The sequence below is a fragment of the Neolamprologus multifasciatus genome, chromosome 22 (assembly GCF_963576455.1).
Source record: "Neolamprologus multifasciatus chromosome 22, fNeoMul1.2, whole genome shotgun sequence".
Taxonomy (NCBI): Eukaryota; Metazoa; Chordata; class Actinopteri; order Cichliformes; family Cichlidae; genus Neolamprologus; species Neolamprologus multifasciatus.
In genome coordinates, this window is record NC_140459.1 from 13,533,230 (window position 1) to 13,561,041 (window position 27,812).

Here is a 27,812-nt window from a genome sequence, read left to right on the forward strand (position 1 = left end):
TCCATAAACTTGTACCCCCCCAAACAATCTAATGGATCAGAAGATTCAAGGGAGGACTGCAACTCCACCCCCTCTCCTGTCCGGTGCTCCCACAGGGGAGCGAGAGAAGGAGGGAGCGGGTGGGAAGAAAGAAGAAGAGGAGGAAAAAAAAAGGGACAGAGAGAAGGAGGGAACCCCCACCGCATCTGCTGGTGCAGGAGGCACAGGTGGGCCAGGAGGTGCCGGTGGTGCCGGTGGTGACCAGTCCCATTTCTCCATCAAAGAGAGCAGCCTGTCCGAGGGCAATGTCAAACTGAAGATTGGCCTCCAGGCGAAACGCATGAAGAAGCCTCCTAAGATCTTGGAGAACTATGTGTGCCGACCGGCTTTCAGAGCCACTGTGAGGCATACGGGTCGTGGAGGAGGTAATGCCCGTGGAAACCGTGCAGGCGCCACGGGTGACGGGGCGGGCAGTCAGAGCCAGAGTCCTTCACAGGGCAGAGAAAAAGAGAGGGAAAAGAGTCCCAGTGTAAACAGACCACCCATCTCATCATCTTCAACAGCCCCAACTGCTAAAGCTCCCACACCACCTCCTCTAGCTCCTCCTCCTGCTAGCACTTCCACCCTGACACCCTCCCAAATGAATGGGAACGCTCCGGCAAAAAAGGTATGGAGGCTAGATGCTGTGGATTTTATTTATTTTGGTTCAGCAGTGATTTTCCACTTTGAACAAAATTAAACATTCAGTGATGACAACTAGTATAATTATTTTCATTCACCTTACTTCCTTAAAATGTTATTAGTCAGCCACTGGTCTACAGCAAAGCTACTCTAGTAATCACAGTGTTATTACGCTAGTAAAGAGCAGAGCATAAATTTTACTTTAGTTTTCATTGTGTTCTCAGTTGGCTTGCCTCTATTCATCACTCACTGGCCCCTTCAATCACCCTCCGTCTGTGTCGTCTGTCCTCTGCCTGGCTGTGTACTCTCCACCCCCATCCCCGCATGACCCCTTTCTCTCACTCTCCCTCTCTGTCCTCAGTCTGACCCTAATAAGTGTTATTGAGCTGAGGGTAACTTCCCCCTCTGGCCATGCCTGTGAAGCACCGTTGGAGTAAAGATCTTACCAATGAATGTGTAACATTCACTTGCTGCTGATACTTCCCATGTGTGTTGTCATGATGTGTGTCAGTTTCTCTTTTACGCTTTATTTTAAAATATTGCTTAATGTTGTGCAAGATTGCTTATATCTTAATTATAATGTACCTGGTGCTGTATATATCTGAAAGATAATATTTAACTTTAATATTGTACATTACCTTCTTCAAATTGCAAATCAAGCAGTCCTAGTTTGCGCCCCTGCTGCTTGTTTACCACATTCAAAATTATATATATATAATTTAGAAATTTGGGTGGTGTGTTTGTTATTTCTTTACCATAATAGTTATTCATCTCTATTATTCTCATTAATCCCTTGCCTTTTCTCCCTAACACACTTCCAGGGTCCACCAAAGATGGATTGCAAGTCTGATTCAAAGTCAGACACAAAAGCAGCTACCACCACATCTGAGAGACCACTTAACCTTCACCGCCCTCCACCAGACAGCAAAACGCATTCCTCTGGGAAGAAAGCGCCAGCTCCGCAACCCAACCCCCGGACATCTTCACCATCTCCTCCATTATCTTTAACGAAAGAACCCAGCCTTGAAGGTGTTAAGCCTCCTCAATGTACCTACAGCACAGACAGTCAAAGAGATAAGGACAAAGGTCTTCAGAGTTGGGGAGCGCCAACCGTCACTGAAAAATTAGCTCAGCTAATAGCAACTTGTCCACCATCCAAGACCCCTAAGCCAGCCAAACCTGCAAAGATTGATCCCAGCCCTCCTCTTCCGAGCTCAGGCTTTATGGCCCCTACAGCCAAGCAACGAGACAGAGCTTTGGCCAATAGGAACACATATTCAAGAATGGTTCACCTTTCTCCTCCACCTCCTGTGTCAAGACCACCTGGTCGGCCATATGGGTCTAGAAGCAAAGACAGTATTTTAGAAAATTCAACCACCCTGACGCCGCTGAGGAACGAGGACTTGGATGGGACTGGGAAAGCTGCTAGCAGCAACGGAAACAACAGTATCAGCATGAGCAGCACCAACAGCAGTAGTCGCAGCAACAGCCCAGCATTCACCTATGGCAATAACCGCCTGACAGTTCTGTCAAATGAAAGCAACAGTGACAGCAGCAACAGTAGCATTTCTAAGCAACCGTTACACCCTGCTCACTCCTTACCCCATACCACGTCACCTTCATTGTGTCCAATTTCATCATCTTCATCATCATCGGTGGAGCAGAGGACGGTGAGTGCAGTGAGTCACCTGGGCTCCCCTGTTCCCTCACAAGGACACCATGCACGAGAGTCTCCTGCCCTCGCAGAGGAAAGCAGTGCAGGTGAGCGAGAGCAAGACAGGGACATCCCCAGAGACTTATCCAAGTGCCCCCCTTCAGCAGCAACTGGAAGGCCAGAAGGGAAAGAGAAAGGGGGAAGCAACCAGTCAGTACGAGTTGAGAGGGGAAAAAGTTCTAGTCCAAGTAAACGTAGTCCCAACCAGGATAGTAACCGACCCAGTTGGACTAGCAGTCCTCCTGAGTCTATTAGACAAAGGACACCTTCCCCACTGGAGCCAGATGATGACGACGATGATGATGATGATGATGACGATGATGATGATGATGAAGAAAGCCCACAGACGCCTCTCAGAGATGACTCTCCTGATTCATCCCTAGACTCTCCAGCAGAGCAGGACAGCAAACCCCTTAAAAAGCGCAGGGGAAGAAAACCCCGCTGGACACGTGTTATGCTAAAGGCCCAAAGTCAGAGAAGCCCGGACAGTCTCTTCACTGAGAACAAAACCACCATGCCTTTATCTTCAAGCCTGGAAACTCCAACGCCACCAGTTAAAAGACCTGTAGGCAGGCCCCCGAATCCAAATAAGGTCAAACCAAATCCTGTGTCACAAAATTCAGTGTCACAGCTCTTCCCACCCCAGCCTAAAAAAAGAGGAAGGCCAAAGTCTAAAATGCCAAGGCTTGATGCACCGGCCCGTGGGAATCCCCCTAACAAGCTACAACCCTCTAAGGTCTTTTCATCTTTGTTGAAGTCCAAAGAAGAACAGGACCCACCTGTTCTTCACCCAGAGGTAGACTTAAACCCTCCTAAACCTATGCCTAGGAAACGTGGGCGCCCCAAGCGCCTTCCTCCTACTTTACCCCAGGAGGGTCAGCCTCCCACGTTGGCTCCAGAAGCAGGGGAAAGATTCCGCAACAAAGGAAACGGGCAGCTTATCATGAAAACTATTATTGGCAAGATCAATAAGATGAAAAGCGTTAAGCGGAAGCGTATTCTCAGTCAAATCCTTTTAGGCCCAAGGTCAGAAGACACCCCTAAAGGCACCACTAGTAGCATGGCTGCAACAGCAGAAGCTGCAACGCAGTCATTGTCATCCCTAGCTGCTTCTTTTGGAGGAAAACTAGGGCCTCAAATTAATGTCAGTAAAAAGGGCACAATATACATGGGTAAAAGGAGAGGCCGTAAACCAAAAGCAGCAACTAATGTCTCAGCTACAATGTCACCTTCAGAAACCTTTATATCTCCAAACACCACTTCCCCTCTTCATCCCCATCAGTCACAGTCCCATCAGCAGCACCAGCTCTCCTCAGAGGTGTTTTCCTCACCCTCCCTCTCACAGTTAAGTGGAGGCCACAGTCCCATCAGCGATGGTAGCTTTGTGGAGCCAGGCTCAGTGCACTTCGCAGGTCACTCTCACTATTCCAACTCCCATCATAGCCATAACACGTTTTCGCTTCCTCCTCCAACCTTTTCAGCTCCTAATCCTCGCAACCCAATCATGGGCTCGATGTCATCGTCTGGTGTCCCAGTAGCCTCCCAGAAAAAGTCATCTTGCCGTGGATATCATCACCACCATCACCATTATAGGCAGCACTACCATTATCATAAGCTTTCCCCTCCCAGGCCACTCCATCCCACCTCCCCTGCCCCTCTGAGTGAGCTAAAAGAAGCCACGCCATCACCAGTGAGTGAGTCACACAGCGAGGAGACGGTGCCCAGTGACAGTGGTATAGGGACAGACAATAACAGCACCTCTGACCGTGGTGAGAAAGCTGGAGGAGCAGGTGGCTTGGGTGCAATTGGCATCCCACCTGGGATGGGCGGTGGATTATTAATGCCAGGGGTCATGGGTTCAGCTATGGGTCCAGGGATGGGCATTAACTCGAGGGGCAGGCGTCGACACAGCAATGTACTTATGGAACATCCTTCACCGTCTCCATCACCCCATGGGACAAGGTCATCGCCTGATCCCCGAAGACCTCACCCAGCAGCTCCCGCCACAACCTTAGTGGGACACAAGGAGAAACATAAGCACAAATGCAAACGCCGAAGCCATGGCTGCCCCGGCTATGACAAGCTAAAGAGGCAGAAGAGGAAACGCAAGAAGAAGTACTTACAGCTACGCTCCCGACGGCTCGACCCAGACTTCCTCGCTGAGCTGGACGAGATTGTTGTGCGACTAAGTGAAATACGCATAACTCACCGCACCACAGGGCACCGGCTCGGAAGCGGAATAGGCATAGCAGCGGGATCAAGTAGAGTGCAAGGGGTGGGTGGCAGGGCTGCTGGCGCCATAGGAGGCACAGGTGGCCCTCCTCCGCATCATTATGTTCACAGAGACCTCCTGCCTACAATCTTCAGGGTTAACTTTGGCAGCTTCTACTCTCATCCACCATACTCCTGTGACCCGTTGCACTATGTTCGTAAACCGGATATGAAGAAGAAACGTGGACGGCCTCCCAAACTGAGGGAGTCTATGTCTGAGGTTCCATTTGTACCAGGACTTGGATTCCCCCTTTCAAGTGGAGGCTTCTACCACCCCTCCTATGTTCCTTACTCATCAGGACCTCTGGGGTTGGGCTATTACAGAGGTTATCCTCCAGCAAGTGCGCTGTATCCCCACCCACACCACCAGTCACCCCATACGGCCCCATCACATCACACTCACCACTCACCATCTTTCCCACCTCCCCCCACATCTTTCTTACATCACCACCACCCTTCACATCTCCTGCTGAACCACTCAAAGTTTCACAAGAAAAAACACAAGCTGCTAAGGCAGGAGTACCTGGGAGCAGGACGGCCTCCTGTCCTATACCCACCCATGTCCTCTGAGCTCTCCTTCAACTGGCACCACAAACATAAACACAGACACAAACACAGAGAACGCTGTGCTGAGGATGACAGGGAGGAAGCAGCAAGAGGTGGATCAGGGAGCCGAGCTAGTGCAGGGATTTCTGACAGTGGAACATCTGGGAAAGGAGAGCGAGTTAGTGGTTTGGGAATGGCAGAGGCTTTACAGCGATGCCGCTTTGGACGAGACACCTCCAGCACCAGTGCCAGCAAGCAAGCTGCCACTACCTCTGCTAACTCCCCCTCTTCTTCCTCATCCTCATCTGCTGAAAGGTACAAGCGCAAAGAGAGCTCCATGTCCTGTCTAGGACCTTCAAGGCTTGCATTGGGCAACAGCTCAAAGGGCCACTCAGCGGAGTCCTGGTTCAGGATAGGCAACTCTGAAGCAGACTACTCAAAGCTGTCACGGAGTCAATTGGCTCCTGGCCAGGGTTCCTTCTCAGACGGACGGGCAGAAGACCCAGCGGGCTGCTCGGACAGTGAGGATGAGGAGCCTCTCACTCCCACAGAGGATGTAGAAACCCACGATTCTCCAAAGCGTACAAATCTGTTTGCTTCAGCAATCACCCGCACTTCACTGAAAGGAGGCAGGAGCAGAAAGACTGATGTAGTTACAGAGAGCTCCAGCTTCTCTCACATGGACCGGCCAATGAGGAAGGAACACTCAACATCAGCAGAGAGGAGAGAGATGGGTAAGGCACTTTTGGAATCTCTGTTGTTTGGGTTAGGAATAATTTAAAAAAAAACTAAACAAATGTCAGCTTTAGTTGACATTTATAGTAAAGGAGAATTTCAGGTGGTTGTTTATTTTGCTTTTTTTCCCCTTTATGTAGATCATAGGTGGTGATGGTGTATTGGACGGCATTCCAATTAAATGTGCTCCTAGTGTACCCCATAGTAAAATTAATTTTATGGCAGAGCTTCAAAAAAAAAAAAGTAAATGCAAAGTGGCAGAAAAACATAATTGCTTAATACCTTGCTTGAATAATCTTGGCATGTTTGTAGCATAGGTTATTAAAAACGTAATATTTTAAAGCAGCAGGGAGCAGTTTGCCTTCACCTCCTCTTGGATATTTCATCCATTAAATCCTTTATGATCTGTGTAGCTTTTCAAGCTTGTGTCTTTGATAACTTTTCTGTACAGAAAATCATTTGACCCAAATTAAATGTGACATTGTTAAAGGTTGCAGGAGTTAATTTTCCACCAAAATCGTGTTTCCTAAAATAGTTCTGATGCATTTGTATTCTGTGTCTAAATGTGATTGGCTGCTGTCTGATGGGCTTTATAGTTTTGGACAGCTCTGGCAAAACTGGCACAGTGTCCAATCATTTAGATCCGGCACTAACTCCTTTATGTGGGCAGCTATTGCCATATGGCACAGCAAGTGGGGTCTCAAATCCATACCTCACAGCAACACTGTAAAATTAACAATTCTCCAGTGTTAGGAAGAAAAAAAATACTAAGCTGGATGGGTCATTTATTTTAGTGAACAAGCCCACTTTAAAGACACAATGACATCTTGTGTGCATACGCTCTAACATTTGGTAGCTCTTAGTAGTGGTTACCAGCATGGCAAAAAAAGCATACATAATTGCTTAAACTAGCTCCTTTGTGTGTGTGGTTAGCCACAGTTATAGATATAGCATTTCTGCCAGGGCTCATCTTGCTAGAAGGGTGGAGTATTTTGTTAACGTGCTATACTTAGTAGTCTTTTCCCTCAAAAGCTCAGAATGTGGGGCCTAGTCCTATCCATCGGTACACTCAGCACCTGGGCTGGTTTAATGTTGCTGATGTAAGACACAGTGCCGTGGTAGATATCTCGCTTCATCTGTGAGGCTCTTAACGAGCTGTAACGTGTGTATGAGCACTGGTAGGCTGACTGTATGTGAGTATTACCTAATGTTTATGCGTGTGTCTATGAGTAATATGGGAAGCCGAAAGGTCCTTGTTGAGGCAGCATGATGCAGTTCAAACCAAGCCAGGGTAATCCTGGATTAGAGCTCAGGAGATGGGGTCACCCAGCGGTCACAGACAGAACTGTGAAGGTAGGGGAGGCCAAGGGTGGGGACTGGGTTGCCACACAACGCAAGTGGGGAATGACAGAAGTTGACAAATATACAATGACAGGGTAGTGGGTGTAGAGATAGTGACGTGTAGCAAAAAGAGTGTAAGGGATGTTTTGGAAAAGGACGTGTGTGAATAGATGTGAAAGAGGTTTCCGTTGAGATGGGCAGATTCAAAGAGTGTCACAGCACATTGGACTGTTAAAAATATGGTTCAGTGATTGGCTAATTAACTGATCATCGCACTCTGACCTTATATTACAGGGTGATATGCAGTCTGCTGTGTGTCAGTTCAGTACTGTCTCTAGTAAAGGAGTAGGAGGTTATACTTTCAGGTGCTTCCTTATTTCCTTATTGTGGTCACCACAGCAGATGGATCTGCATGTTTGATTTGGCACACATTTTATGTTAAATGTCCTTATTTAAAAAAACCCTACCATGAAGTAAAGAGGGTTTAATCTAAATGCATACACAATGTGTCTAATGATTCATTCAGACTTGTACAGGTGCCAGCAACTTCTATCCACTTAAGTGTATGAATTGTTATAATATTATTTTGGCATTTCTTTTGAAAGTCATATTTCAGTCAAAATAAACCATTTGTATGGGTCACCAAAATATTAAAGGATTTTGAGTTAGGAGTAAGAATAATGCTTCTTTTTCTTAAGTAAAAAAGACATATTAAATGCATTAAATGAAACTGTAAAGTTTGATGGTGTAGACTGTTTTAAAACATTAGGGTCTGTCTGAAATGAAAAAAATAAAAACAACTTAGAAATATAGTTTCCGAAGGTCAGACCAGGGAAGGAAGTATTCTAAGAAGATGCAGAAGATCAAGATTAATGAGGGGGAAAATAGCAGCACAGTTTCTTTAGCCTCTCACTTTCTATTTCCATACCATTCCAAAACCCGTATTTTCTTATTTTTCAGCCATTCTGCTATTAATTATGGGATTTGGGTCATTTGTCTTGTTTCATCACCCAGAGTGTCTTCTAAGGTTCAAGGGCATGGGCTGCTTCCCTGACATTGTCTCGTAAAATTCACTCATTTTTAATTCATTGTCCTTTAAAGGATTGCAAAGCAGTCCCAGACTATGATACCTCCTCCCCCATGCTTCAAGGCTGGTTGAAGTTTTGTTGTTAGTGCACAGTGTCCTTTAAACATAGTTTTTTTTTTCTTCATCTGTGTAAAGAATAATGTTGGAAGTGTTGGAATACATCTAGGGGATGATTTACGCACTTTAGAGGTGCTGCAGGTTTTTTTTTATGTACTTGTTTTTGTTTTCTTATAGAAGAAATATGACCAAAGAGACCAAAAGTTGTACTGATTTCAGCAGTTTTTCTGCATTTTAGCAGAGTGTTTCTGCTACTCTTGGATTAACAAAAATCAAAAAGGAATGAAGTGTGATTAGAAGCATGTATGCGAATAGAAAAGGACCTAAAGGAACAAGAGAAGACATGCATAAGCATAGTATCACTGTTTCCTGAGTGCTGACGTGTCAACTGTCCTGTTGCTACTTAGCATTTTTAAGATTCATTTAGACCATTCATTTTCTGTTTCTCTCCTCAGGGTCATCAGGTATCCAGACAAGGGGTGTTGCACTCCCAACCTCAGAAGAACCTGAAGGATCCCTGCACCACCGCCAACAGCACCATCATCAGTCTTCTCTGTTTCACTCCCACAGCTCAACCTCCTCATCCTGCCTCTCTCCCTCTCAGGAGTGTTGCCTGGATGTCTCACTGTCTCACAACTCCCATCGGGTACAGCCCTCCAAATACAGTCTGCACCATGTCAACAAAATCCTGCGTGCCAAGAAGCTGCAGAGACAGGCCCGTACAGGAAACAACATGGTAAAGAAGAGGGGGCCTGGACGTCCTAGGAAACACCCGTTACCCTCCCCACCACCGTCCCCTCCACCTGTGGTAGAGTTGAATCAAGTCCGGCACCGGGAGAAAGGGGTGGAACGGTTAGCAGAGGGAAGAGGGTGGGAGGGTGATACTGTGACTGATGCTATTGAGTCGGTAGTCCAGGGGCAACGCAGAAAAGGTCAGAAGCGAAAGCACTGGGAGAGAGAAGGGGATGAGGAAGAGGAGGAGGATGTGGAAGAGGACAGGGAGGCTGAAGACATGGAGGGACACTTGCCTGAAAGAGAGGAAAACCTAGGGAGCCTTGTGGCAAGGTCCAGACCTGGGACAGGAAGGAGTTGGCTTACCCAAGATGAGCTACAGAGCCTTCATGGGTAAGCAAATTATAATACACTATTGCATATTCAACAAGACTGGACTTGAGAGACTCTTCTCTATGACAGTGAGTACTAATATTAGGATTCAGTGGTGGTATGTATAACATTTATTAAGTCCAGTTGTCACTAGAAACCAAGTCATGTTTCTATCTTTAGCTCAGTGGAAACCAAGCCAGATGGCCACTGCTCATCAGAGGGCCCAGGCCCTGTCTCCAGGGAACAAGCTCCACCTATGCCCATAGCCACCCAGCGAGAGAAAAGACCAGCACGACCTCCGAAGAAGAAGTTCCAGAAAGCGGGGTTATATTCTGATGTGTACAAAACTGAAGAGTGAGTCTTAGGGGCGCAGAGATCCAAATCCTCTCCCTACTAATCCTTAATTCAGACAGCAACACTTCATAGTGTCATACAGTTTTTCTGCACAGCCAGTGAAATGCCTTCACATTTTTCTTTTCCTCTTCTACAGCCCCCGTAGTCAGCTTCTGCAGCTGAAGAAAGAGAAGCTAGAGTATATACCCGGGGAACATGAGTATGGATTGTTTCCTGCTCCAATACATGTTGGTGAGTTTTAAAATTAATTAGTTGACATTTTTGCTATTGATTTATTTTATGAGCATCAAAAAAAAAATTTAAGAAGCAACTGAGGAGTTTTTAAACACTAAAAACCAAGTTATTTATTTATAGTGTAGTCATTTAATCATTTACCTAACAAGTAAACAATAGAAAAGAGACAAATTGGGGAATATGGGAACAGCTGAAAGTAGATTTAATTATTTATTTAGTTGAAGTTTTGAGCACATTTCTTAAATTTCTTTATACAGAAGTCAGTCGTTGGCAGGTTTCACAAATTTGAATTTCTCAGTTAGACTTGCCAAGAGAGCCTGATCATCGCACTCTGACCTTATATTACAGGGTGATATGCGGTCTGCTGTGTGTCAGTTCAGTACTGTCTCTAGTAAAGGAGTAGGAGGTTATACTTTCAGGTGCTTCCTTATTTCCTTATTGTGGTCACCACAGCAGATGGATCTGCATGTTTGATTTGGCACACATTTTATGTTAAATGTCCTTATTTAAAAAACCCTACCATGAAGTAAAGAGGGTTTAATCTAAATGCATACACAATGTGTCTAATGATTCATTCAGACTTGTACAGGTGCCAGCAACTTCTATCCACTTAAGTGTATGAATTGTTATAATATTATTTTGGCATTTCTTTTGAAAGTCATATTTCAGTCAAAATAAACCATTTGTATGGGTCACCAAAATATTAAAGGATTTTGAGTTAGGAGTAAGAACAATGCTTCTTTTTCTCAAGTAAAAAAGACATATTAAATGCATTAAATGAAACTGTAAAGTTTGATGGTGTAGAAGTCAGTCGTTGGCAGGTTTCACAAATTTGAATTTCTCAGTTAGACTTGCCAAGAGAGGGAAAGTAAAACCTAGAAAACCTCATTTTACTTCAGTCCGTGTCCAAGATTCAAACGGCTCTAGTAAATTATCCAGATAAACCTGTTTCTTGGAACAGGACTCTCCTCTGTTTATCACAGGCCTGTGTTTTCAGCTATGATAAGATGAAGCATAAACACAACGGACTGATTTTTCTCTCTTCCCAAATCCCCCCACCCCACCCCCCCAGGAAAGTACCTGAGACAGAAACGCATTGACTTCCAGTTGCCTTACGACATCCTATGGTTGTGGAAACATGATCAGGTGATCAATCTTTCTGAGGTTCTTAGTATGTATTTTTGTTTCGACCACTTTTGCATTTACCGCTCTATTTCTTCCTTTCAGCTACACAAGAGGCCTGATGTCCCCCTTTATAAAAAAATAAGATCAAGTGAGTGAAATGATTTTTTTTTTTATTTCAATTTTTTTAAATATAATTTGTAGCTTTGTTAAACTCAGGTGTTTCCCTATAAATATATAAGATAAGGATATTTACTTCACCGGTTACAAAAACAGGAATTAAAGATGTGTGTCTACAGTTCAACTTTGTGTGTCAAACACTGTAAGAATGATATGGTAATACTCAGTTTTATGTTTTACAGATGTTTATGTGGATGTGAAGCCTCTCTCTGGTTATGAAACAACTACATGCAACTGTAGACTTCCCGAAGACTCAACTGAAAAAGGCTGCATGGATGAATGCCTGAATAGGTAAAGATACACCGTCATAATTTGCTGTTTTCAACAAGTCTAATGTTACTTTTCAGTATTCAGATGAAGTCATGTGCTTGTTTAGAAATGTTATTTTACATCGCTTTGTTTTAGGAATTAAGTGATTTTGAATAGAGGGCAAAACATGTTGTCAAGACAGAAGAAAAGTAGCCTGATATCAGAGAGGAATGCCAGCCATTGCACTCCATCTCCATCTTCAGGCTGTCTTTCTCTCCAGTCAAACCTATCTCCATAGGAAAGGGATTTTTTTTTTATTGTTTGTAACCAGTATATCCTCTTCAATCTGACATCTTAAGTGTTGCAAACCTATTGAGTTTTTAGCATGCAGCAGAGCAGAGTAAAAACAGTAATGTGCTTCAGATGTTGTACAGAAACCATGCCTCAGGGGTGCTGAAAACAAGCAAGCACTGGCTGTTGAAAATATCCCTGTGGCACTGCAGCAGTTAACAGCGTTTTGTAACAGCTTGGCAAAGGTGTTAGTTTCGTCCATGGTTCTGATTGGATAGGACATTTTACAGTTGAGAATGAGTGGACTGATTCAGAGGTCTGGAGTTTTGGGGATGGGGGGGGGGGGGGGGGGTTGTCATGGTAATCAAGAAGCTTCTCGGATGATGGGTAATAACATCTTCAAGAAACTTACATAAGTCCAGTTGCTTTTCTTTCCAGGTTCCTATAATGGCAGCCTTATTTCATAATTTTTTTTAAAAATTATTTTTCACAGGATGAGCTTTGCTGAGTGTTCTCCCAGCACCTGTCCATGTGGAGATCATTGTGACAACCAGCATATCCAGAGACACGAGTGGGTCCAGTGTCTGGAGCGTTTCCGCACTGAGGGCAAAGGGTGGGGCATCCGCACCAAGGAGTCTCTCCGCTCAGGACAGTTCATCATTGAGTATTTGGGTGAAGTTGTTAGCGAACAGGAGTTCAGGTGAGATGGACATCTTCATGAAACTAGTGTTAGATGATGTATATTTCTTTCTCTTATCTTCAACACATTCCTACCTTCCATGTTTTAGGAGTCGCATGATGGAACAGTACTTCTCCCACAGTGGCCACTACTGCCTGAACCTGGATAGTGGCATGGTGATTGATAGCTACAGAATGGGCAATGAGGCGCGTTTCATAAACCACAGCTGTGAACCCAACTGTGAGATGCAGAAGTGGTGAGTGTCACAGCAGCCGTGAACTGTTTCCCTGCTAATGCCCTTGTGGTGCTTTTGGGTGCTTACCAAAGAACAGATTTGGCTAAGCCTTTTTGGCTCTGAGCACGAGCAGTTGCCACAAGTTGCTAGGGATGGGATAGAGGCCTGGTGTGAACCACATTTGGTATACAGATATAGAGTACTGCTTTTATACTCACTATGTGTCTATAATAGTCCAAATCGGTATAGGTTACCATGTGAGGCAGATATTGTCAGGTCGATTTAGTCACAGGGGATATTAGGGCACAGTGTTAAACAAGTGATGCTGCTCGATGTGACAGCAGTGTCACAGGAGCTCATTGCAAAGTTTTCTAGCTTGATATACTTCAGTATTTCGGTGGCTTTCTTGAAAGTCGGGGCATGTTAAGCCTATTACCTAAATAGGCTGTCTGTGTGTTATTAAAATGGTCTTCTCTGCAACCGACTCTAGCTATAACACACTAGGAATGGCCCAAAAGATGGTACCATGGAATTTAGACAACTGGAGACAAGGCCAGCTACATAAAGTCTGGCCACATTCTTGACTTTTCACTCATGGTATCATAGACCAGGGGTTATAATAGGTAACAGTGCAGTATAATGATGTTGCAGCTCAAAATAATGTTTATTTATTGTGTGCCTCGCCTTGGTGCAGCTCCTCTGTCTGAAATGAGCTATTTAACTCTTCTCTCATTAAAGTCACTCTACCTTTAAGACCATTTGTTTGCTGCTACTGGCAAACAAAAAAGGTTGGAGCAGCAGGTTTGGAGAACAGGATATCCATCCTCACAAAAATACCAGTAACTCAGCATTTAATGCTGTCTGAAGCCTGTTATTACCTCCGCAAACACAGAACTCATTATTTGAAAATGTGCCATGTTGAATATGTGCAGGCACCATAGTAACAGTATGTAATAAATAACGCAGAAATTGGGGAAAAGCCTATTATATTCATGCAGCTGTACAGTTAAACCAGTTGAACAGACCTTGATAAGTAGTCACAGTGAATGCTAGGCAGTATTTGTTGCCTCTCTTTTGGTATCGTACATAATAGCTCTAAAAGACACACATGTTGCAGGTGCACCGCTCTGTAAATGAGAAGGCTCTACCTTGAAACCCAACCTTATTAATGTGGTTGTGGTAATCTGATGAGATCACCTCACTCCTTTTCTTCCAGTGTTCAGAGACCTTAATGGCTTAAAGCCCTTACACCTGCCAAAACAATTCTCTTTTTTTCCTGAGGGCTTGTTCGCACAGCATGTTTAAATCCACAGCTCATGGAGACCTGGCTGAGCAGGCCTCCCTTTGCCTCGCTTTTCTAAGTGAAACCTGCTTAGTTTATCTTTAGTTCTTTTAGTGAACCTGCCAACTCCGTTAGAGGATTTGATTGTTGAAAGCTAATGACATCATAGAGTTTACTATCACGTTGTACCCTCTGCCCTCCAACGTAGACCAGTTCACAATCTAGGACACAGGTCTGCAGGTGCCTGCGTGCACTCCTGAAATAAAAGACTCTACAAGGATGGAGGATTTTCAGCACAAAGCCTGACGAGTCATCCGTCTTGTCACAGAAGAGAGATTACATGCAGCCGGGCCTTAGATACAGCTGTAGTGGCTGAAGACAATGCGCTGAATCAGCTTTTTACCCCTATAGAAGGAATAAATTATCAAGCGGCTGGCAAGCAGAATGGTGTGTTTTATTCTTACAAGAATAGTGAAAAGCTGGAGCGCTGCTTCATTTGGAGAGAGGAAGAAAGGGATTACTTGTTGAACATTTGTCACACTGACTATTCCCTTTTTGTCCCAATTTTAAAACTGGGTTTGATGTAATTGACTGACATTACATTTTAACTTAAAATTAAAGCTTTGCTTCAGGGAGAAATTTGTGTTTGTACATCCTTGTGTAAAAGGGATATAATATGTTTTGGATGTAGTTAGTGATTTTTTTTTATCTCTAGTCTAGAACTATACCCCTTGAAAAAGTGAATCTTTTCATGTGATCAAGTCAAAATGTTCACTATTAACCTGAAAAATACACATTTGGGTATAATTATATAATGAACTGAAATCATATACCTGTTACCTAACCTTTTGGGAAGTGTGGTTTAGTACTTAGTACCGTTTCCTCACAGCAACAACAGTGTGGTTTGCACTTGGACTTTCCCTGTGATTTTCCCTCAGGTGTATGTGTTAAAGCACTTATGTTGCAAAGAATGGAGTGACCTATGAATATCATTAACTGTATATAAAAGATGGACTGTTTTGAATACCTCCATTCTGTTTCTTCTGAGCCAGAACAGACTAGAACTGGTGATGGTGGCGTGCTAAACTTTAAGCTGAAACTAGCAAGCTTGACTCATGACATTTGTAAAATTGTAAAATAATTTTAGCCAAAGAGCTACTGTCCCTGATTACATTTCTTAATTTGAAGTGTGAATACATTGAAACAAAGTGGCAGCAGCAAAAACTGCACCATGCTGTAAATTTAGCAATATAGCATGGGAGTGTATGGAGATTGGTTTGCTTTTGGATTCAGCCTCAAGAGTCCACGAGAGGAACTGTCCTGAGGCTGTACGCTGCTGGTCAGTGAAACCACAAAAACACTGCAAATAGAAGTTCATGTAGTATCCTTATAGTTGTTGTACAGGCCCTTTTGGGACAGTTGTTACTACAGTAAGCTCAGATTTTGAAATGAAATCACCGAACTGCTATTTTATAAAAGCTGTTCCAGAGCCTGTGGGCAGGTTAAAACTTACCATGCTTCTTTGCTTCCTTAAGTATTAAAAACCTCATAAAAGCTTCACTCATTGTAATATACTCATTTTTTGCAGGTCAGTGAACGGGGTGTACAGAATAGGTCTCTTTGCTCGCAGAGACATCAGCAGCGGCACTGAGCTCACCTACGACTACAACTTCCGTTCCTTCAATACAGAAGAGCAGGTGAAGCACTAGAAACAGTTTTGGAAGAACGCTTATTTTCAGACGTTCTGTTGCACCTGTGCATATTTCTCACATACTGTACTGCACTTTTCTCTGCAGCAAGTTTGCAAGTGTGGCTCAGAGGGCTGCCGGGGCATCATCGGAGGGAAGAGCCAGCGTATTAATGGGTTGCCTGGGAAATCAGGAGGGACTCGGCGGCTCGGTCGACTCAAGGAGAAGAGGAAGTCCAAACACCAGCTCAAGAAACGAGTGAGTGATGCATATAGATGGAAGTGGTGAGAGTTTGCGGTGGGATCAGGTCACTTGTAATTAAGACTGGATAATGGCTTTTTTTCCCTATTACACAGAAAAGGATTCCCTAGCAGCTTAATATCTTGTGTTAAAAAATTTTAATGAGGGAAAACTAATATTTTAACTGAATAGAAATCTAACTGTCCTGGTAGATTTCAGGTGCAGTATCTATGTAGGGCACAAATCCTTCTTTGTCTCAGAGGTGCTCTTAGTGGGCCACGGGATTTCTAAAAAAAGTAACTCGGAGTACCTTAAAGGGTATAGTTTTGCATTAGTGACCTAAAATGTTTTCTGAACTTTCATGAAATCAGGAGTAACCTGCAAGTTATAGTGGGTTCCTCATTAATCATAATGGCAGTTCTATCCCCAACCCTCATTTAATCCCTCTGTGGCTCCTAAAGACTGAAGAGCACCTTGAATGGTGTTGTCACCGATGTGTGTGAATGAGAAACTGTTTAAGATGAGAAGACAGGAATTGTTTAATGGGACTTTTGTTATCTTCAGGAGGAAGAGTCAAGTGACAGCAGCAAGTTTTACCCTCATCTGATGAAGCCCATGTCCAACAGAGAGAGGTAAAAACATAAACGGACACACAAGATAAGAAGAGGAAGCATAACTCTAGTGGGCCAACTGATAAATTGTGTTTGGGTTCCCACGCATCCTTAAAAGTATAAATCTGACCTGTAGGCTTGTGAGAGGTTTTATATTTTGAGGTGGTAATACTAGTATCAATCAAATATGTTTCTTTATCTGTGAGTGCAATGACCTTTTAAATTTCTGCATTTTTGCTGAAAAAATGGTAACAATGAGAATTTAAGCAGTTGAGCCCACTGTAAAGCCACTTTTTTCCACTGCTTGTTGATGATCAGTCTGGACACAATAAACCATCCAGGAGACAAAATGTTTCTCCCACTGAAAATGCAACAACTAGATGTGCAGAATTAACTTTCTGGGATTTCCTTACCTGAATAATTGAGCATGCATCAAGTCAACCACCCACACAGTTTCCAAAGTGATTTCCTGTTTCAGTCACATGAATCAAGCAGGGATAAAATAGCAGAAACTTTTTTTTTTCGTTTTAAAAAGCCATCACCGGTGATCAGAATCAGAAAGGGTTTCGGACATAATCACAATTCCTTTAAGACTTGTACACAGGAATCTGCTTGAACCCCTCAATTCATAGGCACCTGGGAAGCCAGTGACACATTTTTATTAAATTTCTTTTTCCATTGCACATAATGCTTGCTTCTCCATCCTAATAGAGTGGTTTATTAATACACAAGACATATATATGTTAGAGCTGGGCGATATATCGAGTTTTTAAAAAATATCGATATATTTTTATACGAGATATAAGATGTGACAATATCCTTTATATCGATATAGTCTATGTTACGTTATAACTATACTTGTGGAGCCGCAAGTTTGCCTCTCTTTCGTCCACTTTTGTCTTTACGCAACATTACTCGGCCTCGCCCCTCCTTCACTGAACACAACTCCCCCTCCTCCCCCATCGCTTCACCTGCAGGAAGCGACAAGATGGACACGGCAAATCTCCGTTAACGAGTTACTGCGCATCGCCCCGTGCGTGGGGCTGGACGCCGTCAACGTGTTAGCTAGCTAACCACGCTAACGCCATGCAGCCCAGAGGCGCTGCACAGCCTAAAATCCTTTCATTTTCTCAAAAGTTGACAGCGCGCCTTATGTATGAATTCTGGTTGTGCTTGATGGCCGCGAAGCGATTTTATGTGGTACACAGCGCTCAGCAATCTGTCAAAAAATGTTTTAGTACGACTTTGGTAAGCTACGGTTCTGCACCGGTTGATGGATTGTCAGAGCATTACGGCTACCGAGGAGCCTCGTGGAGTGATACGTACTGTGCTTCAACGTAATATTACCCTACTGTGTATAAGGACCATAAATGGCACCTGTTAAGAGACGTGGTTATGAAGAGGATTTCAAACTCAATGCTGTCAGTCACACAGTAGAAGTTGGGAACAGAGCAGCTGTGAAATCTGTCTTTGTTACTATGCTCTGCATCTTTTAGTTTACATTTTGACTGCACAATTGTGAGCTTTTTGTTATGCACAAAAACAACATTGTTTTCTTTTATTTATGGAGCATTATTATTTAATAAATGCTCATAATTTATTTTTGAGTAAATTTTATGTACATCTATGCTCTATGTTAATAAAAGTGCCTGTGTGACATCTGGGACACAGCTTTGACTAAGAACTCTCTTTTTGTTCTTACTTTATGGCTTAAAAAAAAATATCGAGATATATATCTTATATCGCCGTCCAGGTAAAATATATCGAGATATGAATTTTGGGTCATATCGCCCAGCCCTAATATATGTCATTTAAAAGTAAAAACTTCTCAACTCATGAGGTGTGAGTTGATGGTAACACATTTAAACGGTCTCCTTTGATTTCCAGAAACTTTGTGTTGAAGCATCGAGTGTTTCTCTTGAGAAACTGGGAGAAGATGAGGGAGAAACAGGAGCTGCTGAAAAGAGAGGGCGAGAGAGAGAGGGATGCCAGCAGCCTGTCCATGTATACGCGCTGGGGAGGAGTCATCCGTGATGATGGCAACATCAAGTCAGGTACAAGCTTAAGAAATTCAGTTGCAAGTAATTTAAGCTATGTAAAGAATAGTGTACGATAAAGGGGATACGGACATTTATTTTTGAAATGTAGACAAATTTCAGAGACTGTAAATAGGCAGAAGTTTTAGACGTTAATGCTAAATGGTCATATCTTGTGTCCAGACGTGTTCCTGACGCAGTTCTCAGCCCTGCAGACGTCACGGTCGGTACGCACACGAAGGCTAGCTGCAGCCGAGGAAAACACAGAAGTAACACGCACCGCTCGCCTTGCTCACATCTTCAAGGAGATTTGTGACATGATAACCAGCTACAAGGGTGAGTGAACCCGGTCACATTGATATTCTCATTAGTATGACCTCTAGCCTGATCTGGGGTCTGATCAGGCTTCTTGAAGGAATCTTTCAATGCCTCGGTGTTGCTGTCCACTGTTTACTGAATGATAAGAATCTGTGATTGAAAAATGATGACAGGAATGTTATTATTTTCTTTTAATCTCAGACTCCGCTGGTCAGACACTTGCTGCCCCGCTGGTGAACCTCCCATCTCGAAAGAGGTAAGAGTGTAAACCTGCATATCGACCAGCTGTTTCATGTTTACCAAACAGCGCCTACTTATGTTATCTGGTCTATCTGTGTACAGCACCCACGTAGTGTAACAGTTTTATCTCTCGCCACACACAATCGTGACAGCCTGTGTGTTGATGCTTGTTCAGTATTGATAGTAATCAGCTGGTGTCAAAACAATAGCAGCTTATTATTTTTCTTCAGCTACATGGTAAAAAAAAAAAAGCTGTTATAATCTGGGATTTGTTGCCCTGTATGCTCATAGAAATTTGAGTTTTGGTTGAATCTGATTTAATAAGTTTTGAACTGAATGTTCTCTTTCCTTTTTTTGTCCTCCCACCCACCTCTGCTACTGACAAACCAAATTTGGAGCCTAATTCTTTTATCTTTGTGCGCCATCAGGAACAGCCAGTACTATGAGAAGGTGTCTGACCCGCTGGACCTGAGCACCATTGAGAAGCAAATCCTCACGGGCCATTATAAGACGGTTGAAGCATTTGACACAGACATGCTCAAAGTATTTCGCAATGCTGAGGTAGGCAAAGGACCAGTTCACATGTTTGTAGTAGAAGAAATTAGGATTTTATTAATTAGTAATGATCAGAAGCTGTTCAAGTAAAGCAGCTAAACTGAGGAACTCATGTGATGCATTCCTTAGTTTGCATTTTTAGAGCCATAAAAAAAGAGGTAGATTAATCCAATGAGGATTTTAAAAAATGCGGGTAGAAATTGAGGTACACTCACTAGCCACTCAATGTAACCATGCCTAGATGACCTTCTGAATATTTTTATTTAGAAACTCAGTGAAATGTAAATACCAACACATTAGTTTGTTCTATCATCTCTGCTCTCTCTTAATTACTTGCTAGCTCTCTCAATGAGTACTTCCTTTATTGATCTTTTAACTTTAATTTTTATATTGCTAGACAATAAGATTCCTGATTCATCCATTATTAATATTATTGATATATATACTTCATTGTGTGACTGGAACAGCTGCACATCAGCTTGAAAATCACTGAAGATGTAGAGAGTAAGAGTCTATGAAGCAGCTGGAAATAAATTGTGTTCCTATTTCAACTTGTGAAAATTGACAAGTTTATGCTGCTAGTAGTCTAATAACATGTCCTGAGGGATACACTCATCCATGAAAATGATAGTTTTCTGAAATTTTTGGTTTGATTGCAAACTACTTGCTTAATCAGTGTCATAGATCTGTTAGTCCGTTTGTTAGCAGTCATTAGAAACTCAAACATGCTGGTGGCACGAAGGCATTCAGCTGTTGGAGCATCCGGTCTTAATCTTTGAGTGACACGGCCATGCCGTGGACTCTTGTGTAATCCCAGACTCTTAGAGCTCAATTATCAAAGGGCCTCGTCAAATTGATACTTAACGCTGTTATTGTGCAGCTTCAACACTTTCTTCCTCCCACTCAGTCATTGCTTTTCTTTCTCCTGTCTTGCACACAAAAACCTCCCAAATGGAACATAACTTCGCGACTGCTGATCCTGTGTGCACATGTTGCAAGGCTGTTTGATTTACATCTGTATAGCTAAGCAGTTTAAACAAGTGCCACTTGAAAAGCTCTCAGGGAAGCTTACTCTTCCAGTCAGAGAAGTTTGAAGTGGACGTATAAATTAGAATCACCCTCTCGCCCCAAGGCCCTTTCTGGCGGACTGAAAAAGTGTGAGAGGAATGTGAATTACTGTTGAATGTGGGTGTAGGCTTGCCGGTGAAATTTTGGCAGCTGCAAAGACAGTTTTGAATGAATCTTTCTGTGTCGGAGACCTTTGTCCTGCAGAAAATTGCCCGTAGCCTTTCAAGGATGAACAACTCAAAGTCTTAACCGTGCGAGTGAATGATGAGCGTGTAATTCTGGGGTCAAATGGGCATTCCTCGGCTTTATATATCATCACTTTATGGTGTCTGTGAGGTCCTGTTGTCCTTTTGCTCTGCCAGTAATGGATTGATTCAGCAACTGTCTCGTTTTCCCACCAGAAATATTATGGGAAGAAGTCATCGATAGGCAGAGATGTCTGTCGGCTGCGGAAAGCCTACTACAGTGCTCGTAATGAAGCTGCAGTTCAGATTGATGAGATTGTGGGCGAGACCGCCAGCGAGGCAGACAGCTCAGACTCGCTGGACCGTGACCATGGTCATCACCACCACACAGGAGGGCCCGGGTCTCACGACAAGGATGACGATGTCATCCGTTGCATCTGTGGAATGTACAAGGATGAAGGCCTGATGATTCAATGTGAAAAGTGTATGGTAAGTAAAAAAATATCAGAAACAGTCTTTACTTTGACCTCTCTTCTTTTATCTCACTTGCTGATGGTGTAGAACTATTTTAGCGTCTCTCTAAAGACTTCACCTATCCGAGAAGTACTTTGTCAAGGAGATTTTCCATGCAGAGGATGCAGGCAGTCTTTTGTGTGTGTTGTCTGTTATTTTTAGATACAGAAAATGGGGAGGATAACAAATACTGAAGGAGCTTAAGTTCAGAGGTTCAGAAACAGTCGAGGTGGTGAATCACTAACGCAGAGGCTTTTTTTTTTTTATTTGAGCATTTCATTCGAACTGTAACTCAATATTACTTACAGTAACTGATTTGAAAAGTCTTCTTTTTTCTTTTTTGTCTTATGCATTTATGTGATTTAATTTTTTTCCCCATCATAGGTGTGGCAGCACTTTGACTGTATGCGACTGGAAACTGAGGTGGAGCACTATCTGTGTGAACAGTGCGATCCCCGGCCTGTAGATAGGGTGCGTCTGTTGTTTCGAAACCACAGTGGATGATGAACTCCTTAAAGTCTGGGGTTTTTTTTTGTTGTTGTTGTTTGGCTAGAAGTGTCTCAGATGTGTCTTATCCTCACTACAGGAAGTCCCCATGATACCCCAGCCCAGCTACGCCCAGGCTGGCTCTGTCTACTACATCTGTCTCCTTAGAGATGACCTGCTGCTACACCAAGGTATCTAAATCATAAAGCAATCATAAGCTCACACATGCCTGGAAAACTCCCCGTACTCACAGAGAAATGTATCATTTTGATGCAATGATTTGCATGCTGTGTTACTCGAGGGTAACCTGACGTGATTGATGTGGTTATACATGCAAAAGTGTGCACGTCTGACCACACCCAACCACATCCCCCTCAACGGTTAGGAGTGGTCAGAAGTGAAACGGCTTGAAACTTTGAATCAGAAACATTCATTTCAGCTTAAGGCTGAGTTGTTCTTTAAGGTTTGTTTTTGTCAATTATTTTATTGCAAATGCCATAATGTATTATTGCAACTTATCAATGGAAGATTGCTTAAAAAAGTTTCTCTAACTTCTCTGCAAACATTAGACATACAAGAGATCTGCAGCAGAGAGAGTCTGATATTCTAGGTGACTTAAGTGGTCAGATTCTTGTGAGACATATTATTGTAGATAAGTAACTGATCTCTGTGTTTGTTTGTGTGCAGGTGACTGTGTGTATCTGATGAGAGACAGCAGACGCTCACCTGAGGGTCAGCCTGTCAGACAGTCTTACCGTCTCTTGTCTCACATCAACCGAGACAAACTCGACATCTTCCGAATTGAGAAGCTGTGGAAGAACGAAAAGTAAGTTTATTACCTAAACAGGCAGGGAGAATAACTCTGTGTGTGTGTGTGTGTGTGTGTGTGTGTGTGTGTTTCATTATTGTTCTAATGAAACTGTCCACTCACACTCTAAAGGGGTGAGCGATTTGCCTTTGGCCACCACTACTTCCGTCCTCATGAGACACACCATTCTCCATCGCGGCGATTCTACCAGAACGAATTATTCCGCATGCCACTCTATGAGATCATCCCCCTGGAGGCGGTGGTGGGAACCTGCTGTGTTCTCGACCTTTATACTTACTGCAAAGGTAAAAATGCACAAATGAACCCAAATATGTTAGCTGAACTGCTAGAACCATGTTGGAATTTGGTTAATATTCCCATTAAGTTTTGATAAACATACGCTACAGGAAAATGCATAGGCATGTGCTCACTTGAATATCTTATTCCTGCTCAAATACATCACGTCCCTGCTAATTCAGTGTGCATTCTTCTTAAAGGACGGCCAAAGGGTGTGAAAGAGCAGGATGTGTACATCTGTGATTACCGCTTGGACAAGTCGGCCCATCTGTTCTACAAGATCCATCGCAACCGTTTTCCGGTCTGCACCAAGCCATATGCCTTCAACCACTTCCCCAAGCGGCTCACGCCCAAAAGAGACTTCTCGGTGAGAGCGACAGGACTGCTGAGCCGGGATCTGTTACTGATTTACAAACACTAGAAAATTTGTTGAGAATGGAAGTCATGTTTCAGCTGGGGTCTTTTTTTTTTTTCTTTCTCTGTGTTTTAGCAATCAAAGCTTATAAAATTGGGTCACACAAGAAATTATTTAAAAAAAAACACATTCACACAGAGTTAATGTAGTGTTGTATGCACCAGACTAATAGTTTATATTTGTTGTAGTGTTAGCTTTTGTTATGATGACAGCTGTCAGATTTGTATGATTTTAGAACTTGATACAGTACAGAGACTTCAACACACAATCATATAGACATCCCAGTCTCATGCAACAGATGCATCGAAAGCCTCTTCCAGCCAAGTTTGCTTGTGTTGAAAAATGAGACCAAGTTAACAGAATCCAGAACTTGTATTTTCTTTTTTTTTCTTTCTTTAAAAAAAAAAAAATACAAAAAGGGATATCCTTGTCAGCACTTACCTTTTGGCCTCAAGGTTTTAATTACTTCTTATTTTGTACTCGTGGAGGGTAACTTGGATGTTAGTCAGGGTGGACTTTCCCTAAGTGGGTTTTTTTTTTTGTATTTTATTTTTTTATCTCTACATTTTAAAACCCTATCTACTTGAAACGTACGTGCTTTATGTTAAATTTCATTTTTGGCTTCCTTGCAGCCTCATTATGTTCCTGACAACTATAAGAGGAACGGCGGCCGATCAGCCTGGAAAAGCGAACGACCCAAAGAAGCTGGAGGCTGTGAGGACGATGCCTCTTCCTGCGACCGGGGTGAAGATTTCCCACCTGAGGGAGAAGATGGAAGAGGAGTGGAAGACGACATGGACATGGCTTCAGAAGATTCCGCACTTGCCAAGCCTAGAAGACCAGAACGGGAAAGGGAGACAGGAGAAGAGGAGGACGAGGAGGATGGACAGGAAGCCGATGAGCGCAAGGGGCTGGAGGAACGTTCAGCCGAGAGGATTGGAGAGTTGCTTGAAGTTCCGTCATCCTCGACTTCATCACCACTACACCACCCAGCTCTGGGCAGGAGGGAGGCCCAGCGGGAACGACTGAACAAGATCCTGCTGGATCTGCTGCACAGAACACCCAGCAAGAACGGTGAGGGACTGGGAACAAAGGAAGGGGGTAGGTCAACAGATAAATGAGGGTTAAAGTTTAAGGTCACTTTGCTGTGACACGTCATTTGAACGTGTTGGATCATTTTTTTTAAAACTACTACTATTTCTGAAAGAATAAGCTTGAAGTTGGGGCAAGAATCTGTCCATAAGAAGCATAGGATGAAGAGGAGATCATATTTGTGTTCTATTTTATGTCACCTAAAAATATCAAAATTTAGACCAACGCTTCAAGGAGAATTCCCATTTACCTCAACCTGGCAAATTTACCATTAATATGGCTGTAGTGGCTTGAAGGGTCATGCTCACTTTGCGATCATCACCTTTTTGTAAAAGTTTTTAATCTGAACAGCATTTATGTGGGCGACAAGCATGAACTGCCTACAGTTTAGCACAAAAGATAATTTTTTTTTTTTTTTTTTTTTTTACATCAATTAATTTTAATCATTTTTCAGTCTGACCGAATGTTGCCTGGAACGGGCATTGTACTAACCGCATTAGGAATCTTCATTCTGGGATACTTGCCGACTGACCAAATCACTGGCATACTCATCATCACACGTGTGTAGCTGACTTACACTGTGTTTATACTGTCTTCTGAGGAGAGTCGGCAGTTAAATGCAATGGCGGATTTACCCCATGGACCATTTTGAGGGCGAGAGGCTGTATCAGCTCGCTTGTCAGTATTGATTTTACCCAGAGTAAGCAGATGGATGAGGAGCTTAAACGTAAAGAAGGAAAGACAGTACTCTGAAGATGGTGGCAGAGGCAACCTACCTCGGGAAACCGGTGGTGTTCCTGTCCTCACTGCTCTGCTAATGCCGACTGCTGCAAAGAAGGGGGCCTTTGAATGTGTCGAGCTGTGGAATTACAATTCATGAATTGAAAGCTTTGAAAACATTGCCATCCCCGAGATGGTGTTTCATCAACAAAAGACCAAGACTGGCCGGACTGAACTCTCAGCTTCCCATTTGGCAAGTAAGTAAAACGTCATTTCATGCGCTGGATTATTACACGTTACCCACTACAATACATTTGATAACCCGTGATACAGAAATACATCCAAGTTTTGTGTTTACTGTCGGTCGGACTCAAAGACAAAACTAGTGATTATAGTTGCCCAGATAAATGCTGTTCACATTTCCTCCAGTCTTTACAAGAGAGGACAAGTTGCAAAGTTGGCATGACACTTGAGGCCACATTAATGGGTTAAAATAAGTTACAATATACCGGAGTTCCCTTTTAACACTTCATCTCACTTACTAATCTTAGCCTAACGTGAAAGATCCCCACTTCAAGACCATGAGAGGGTTGTTGCGGTGTAAAAAACCTTACACATCATATATCGGATCTGTCTGCTGTGACAACCCCTTGCAAATAAAGTAGAAGCTGAAAGAAGCTTTTATTTAAGTCGCAATGGGGAATTGCCCAGGATATGCTCATTTCCTAATGATTTGTCAGTCACAAGTTGTTAGCCAGTGAGCACCCAGTTTTACATTCAGAACCACCCCAGGCTCGTTACATCATACTTTAAAACACTAACATGGATATATGATGAAAATACTCAGGCCTCATAACATCACTTAACAAACTGATTGATGATGTCACAGTGACTACGTCCATCTTTTATAAAGTCATTAATTACGCTACTTGATACATTGTATCATTACCAAAGAAACATTGTAATCTAATTGCAGTTAACAGTATAATGATAAGCAGCCATATCAGCACAAATGTCTGTGCTCTTGCAGTTTCGTGTTGCTTTACAGTAAATTTGAAGTAATGTACATTCTGCTCTGCCATGTTTGTCCTCTCTCCCACTTGGACTAAGCTCAGGCAGGTGGGTTGTACATGAACTATGAAAAGGCACATTTTTTTTGTTTTTCTCAAGAATTTATGTAATGCTTGTGAAACCCAACTATTTGGCTTGTAGATGTAATTTGTTTCTGATAAGATAACACAAACAGTATTTATCCAAAAAAAGGGAAATTCCTGTTACAGTAGCCAAAACATTAAACACACCCTGTAGTGGTTGCTAGTTTAGCCTACCGGGTTTAGCAAGTGATCCATATGCTGCAAGGCTAATGCAGAGGCCAGCGTTTGATCCACCCCAAGGCCATTTTTTTACTGCCCCCCCCCCCCCCCCCCCCCCCCCCCCAAAAAGAAAAACCCCAGTATGTTTAAAAACTCCACAAAAGAAAGAGCTCAAATAGAAACAGATTAACTAAGCACCACAATAAATAGAACTCTAAATACAATAAATACTGATACTGTGGTATGAGGTCTTACCTGAGTTAAGAACATTACCTTACTACAAACAAATGATTAACATGTTAAAGCCAGTATCTATCCCATCGATGTCTAAGCCAAGGTACCAAAGCCATATTTGGTGGATACAGACTAGTAATCCATTACCAGTGGTAAATGAATGAGCTGCCTTAAGCGACCCTGGGAATTATTATTTTCTGTGTACAACAACATCAGACTTAATTTTTATTGCTTATTAACTGTTTAACAGATTATACTTGAAGCATTTTTGCTTTAAAGTAACTTGCCTCCATGCGGCTGATTTACTTTAAAAAAAAAATTTTTTAATTTTTTTATCTTTAATGTGATCGCCCTGTGTCATCTATTTGTGTCCAAGCTGCTAATTTTCTCTCTCCTTCCAACTTTCTCCAGCCATTGATGTCACTTATCTCCTTGAGGAAGGCGCAGGGCGGCGCCTGCGGCGGCGGGCGCTCGGATTCAGCGATTTTGTAGGCAGAAAATAATGTTTCTACGTGCCTGTCAAGCACACTGCCTTTCACTGTCATGAGCAAGGGGCAGAAAATGGAGAGACAGCAAGAAGGGAAATGAGCATTGTTGGTTTTCCAGCCATTAAGGACCACAATGCATCCCTGGGGGCCTCTTCCAGTTTACCTCTTCCAAGACTGTCGTCTCAGCTCTGAGAGGGGTGGATGGTGTTTGGAAGCACTGACTTCAGGAGCTCTCAAGGAGCACAAAGAGAGAGCTGACCCAGGCTTCTTGCTTATTTAAGTAGTATGATGCAAAAACTTTCTTTTTAAAAAAATTAAAAAAATAAAACAAACATAGGAGTTGTAACCCATGCACTTAAATGCA

At 42.9% G+C, this 27,812-nt stretch overlaps 1 protein-coding gene across 3 annotated transcripts; it reads left to right on the forward strand.

The window, feature by feature from the left end:
* Positions 1-31: 31 nt before the first annotated feature.
* ash1l (ash1 (absent, small, or homeotic)-like (Drosophila)) lies at positions 32-27,784 on the forward strand. Of its 3 annotated transcripts, none has more exons than XR_014872094.1 (25): positions 32-646; positions 1,482-5,925; positions 8,867-9,536; positions 9,696-9,869; positions 10,006-10,100; positions 11,176-11,249; positions 11,331-11,376; positions 11,588-11,696; positions 12,439-12,645; positions 12,734-12,880; positions 15,730-15,838; positions 15,938-16,087; positions 16,634-16,701; positions 18,568-18,734; positions 18,900-19,052; positions 19,236-19,290; positions 19,703-19,835; positions 21,299-21,571; positions 21,980-22,066; positions 22,182-22,272; positions 22,769-22,907; positions 23,022-23,194; positions 23,387-23,553; positions 24,234-25,670; positions 27,372-27,784. XR_014872094.1 is itself a non-coding variant. In XM_085149542.1 (25 exons), exons 1-25 carry the CDS (start codon positions 32-34, stop codon positions 27,461-27,463), a joined length of 8,907 nt encoding a protein of 2,968 aa, XP_085005668.1. In that variant the 3' UTR covers positions 27,464-27,784. The 3 variants fall into 3 exon arrangements, 2 of the variants coding, with proteins under 2 accessions (XP_085005668.1, XP_085005667.1); XM_085149542.1 differs by having other exon boundaries at positions 24,234-24,702; XM_085149541.1 differs by having other exon boundaries at positions 24,234-24,675.
* The last annotated feature ends 28 nt before the right edge of the window (positions 27,785-27,812 follow it).

Excerpts from the sequence above, each read along its gene's own strand:
- ash1l (XM_085149542.1), top strand. The coding sequence starts at position 32 with ATGGATCAGAAGATTCAAGGGAGGACTGCAACTCCACCCCCTCTCCTG. Across the intron at positions 9,537-9,695 it reads GAGCTACAGAGCCTTCATGG|CTCAGTGGAAACCAAGCCAG; the intron begins GTAAGCAAATTA and ends TTCTATCTTTAG. Across the intron at positions 23,554-24,233 it reads CGCCCAAAAGAGACTTCTCG|CCTCATTATGTTCCTGACAA; the intron begins GTGAGAGCGACA and ends GCTTCCTTGCAG.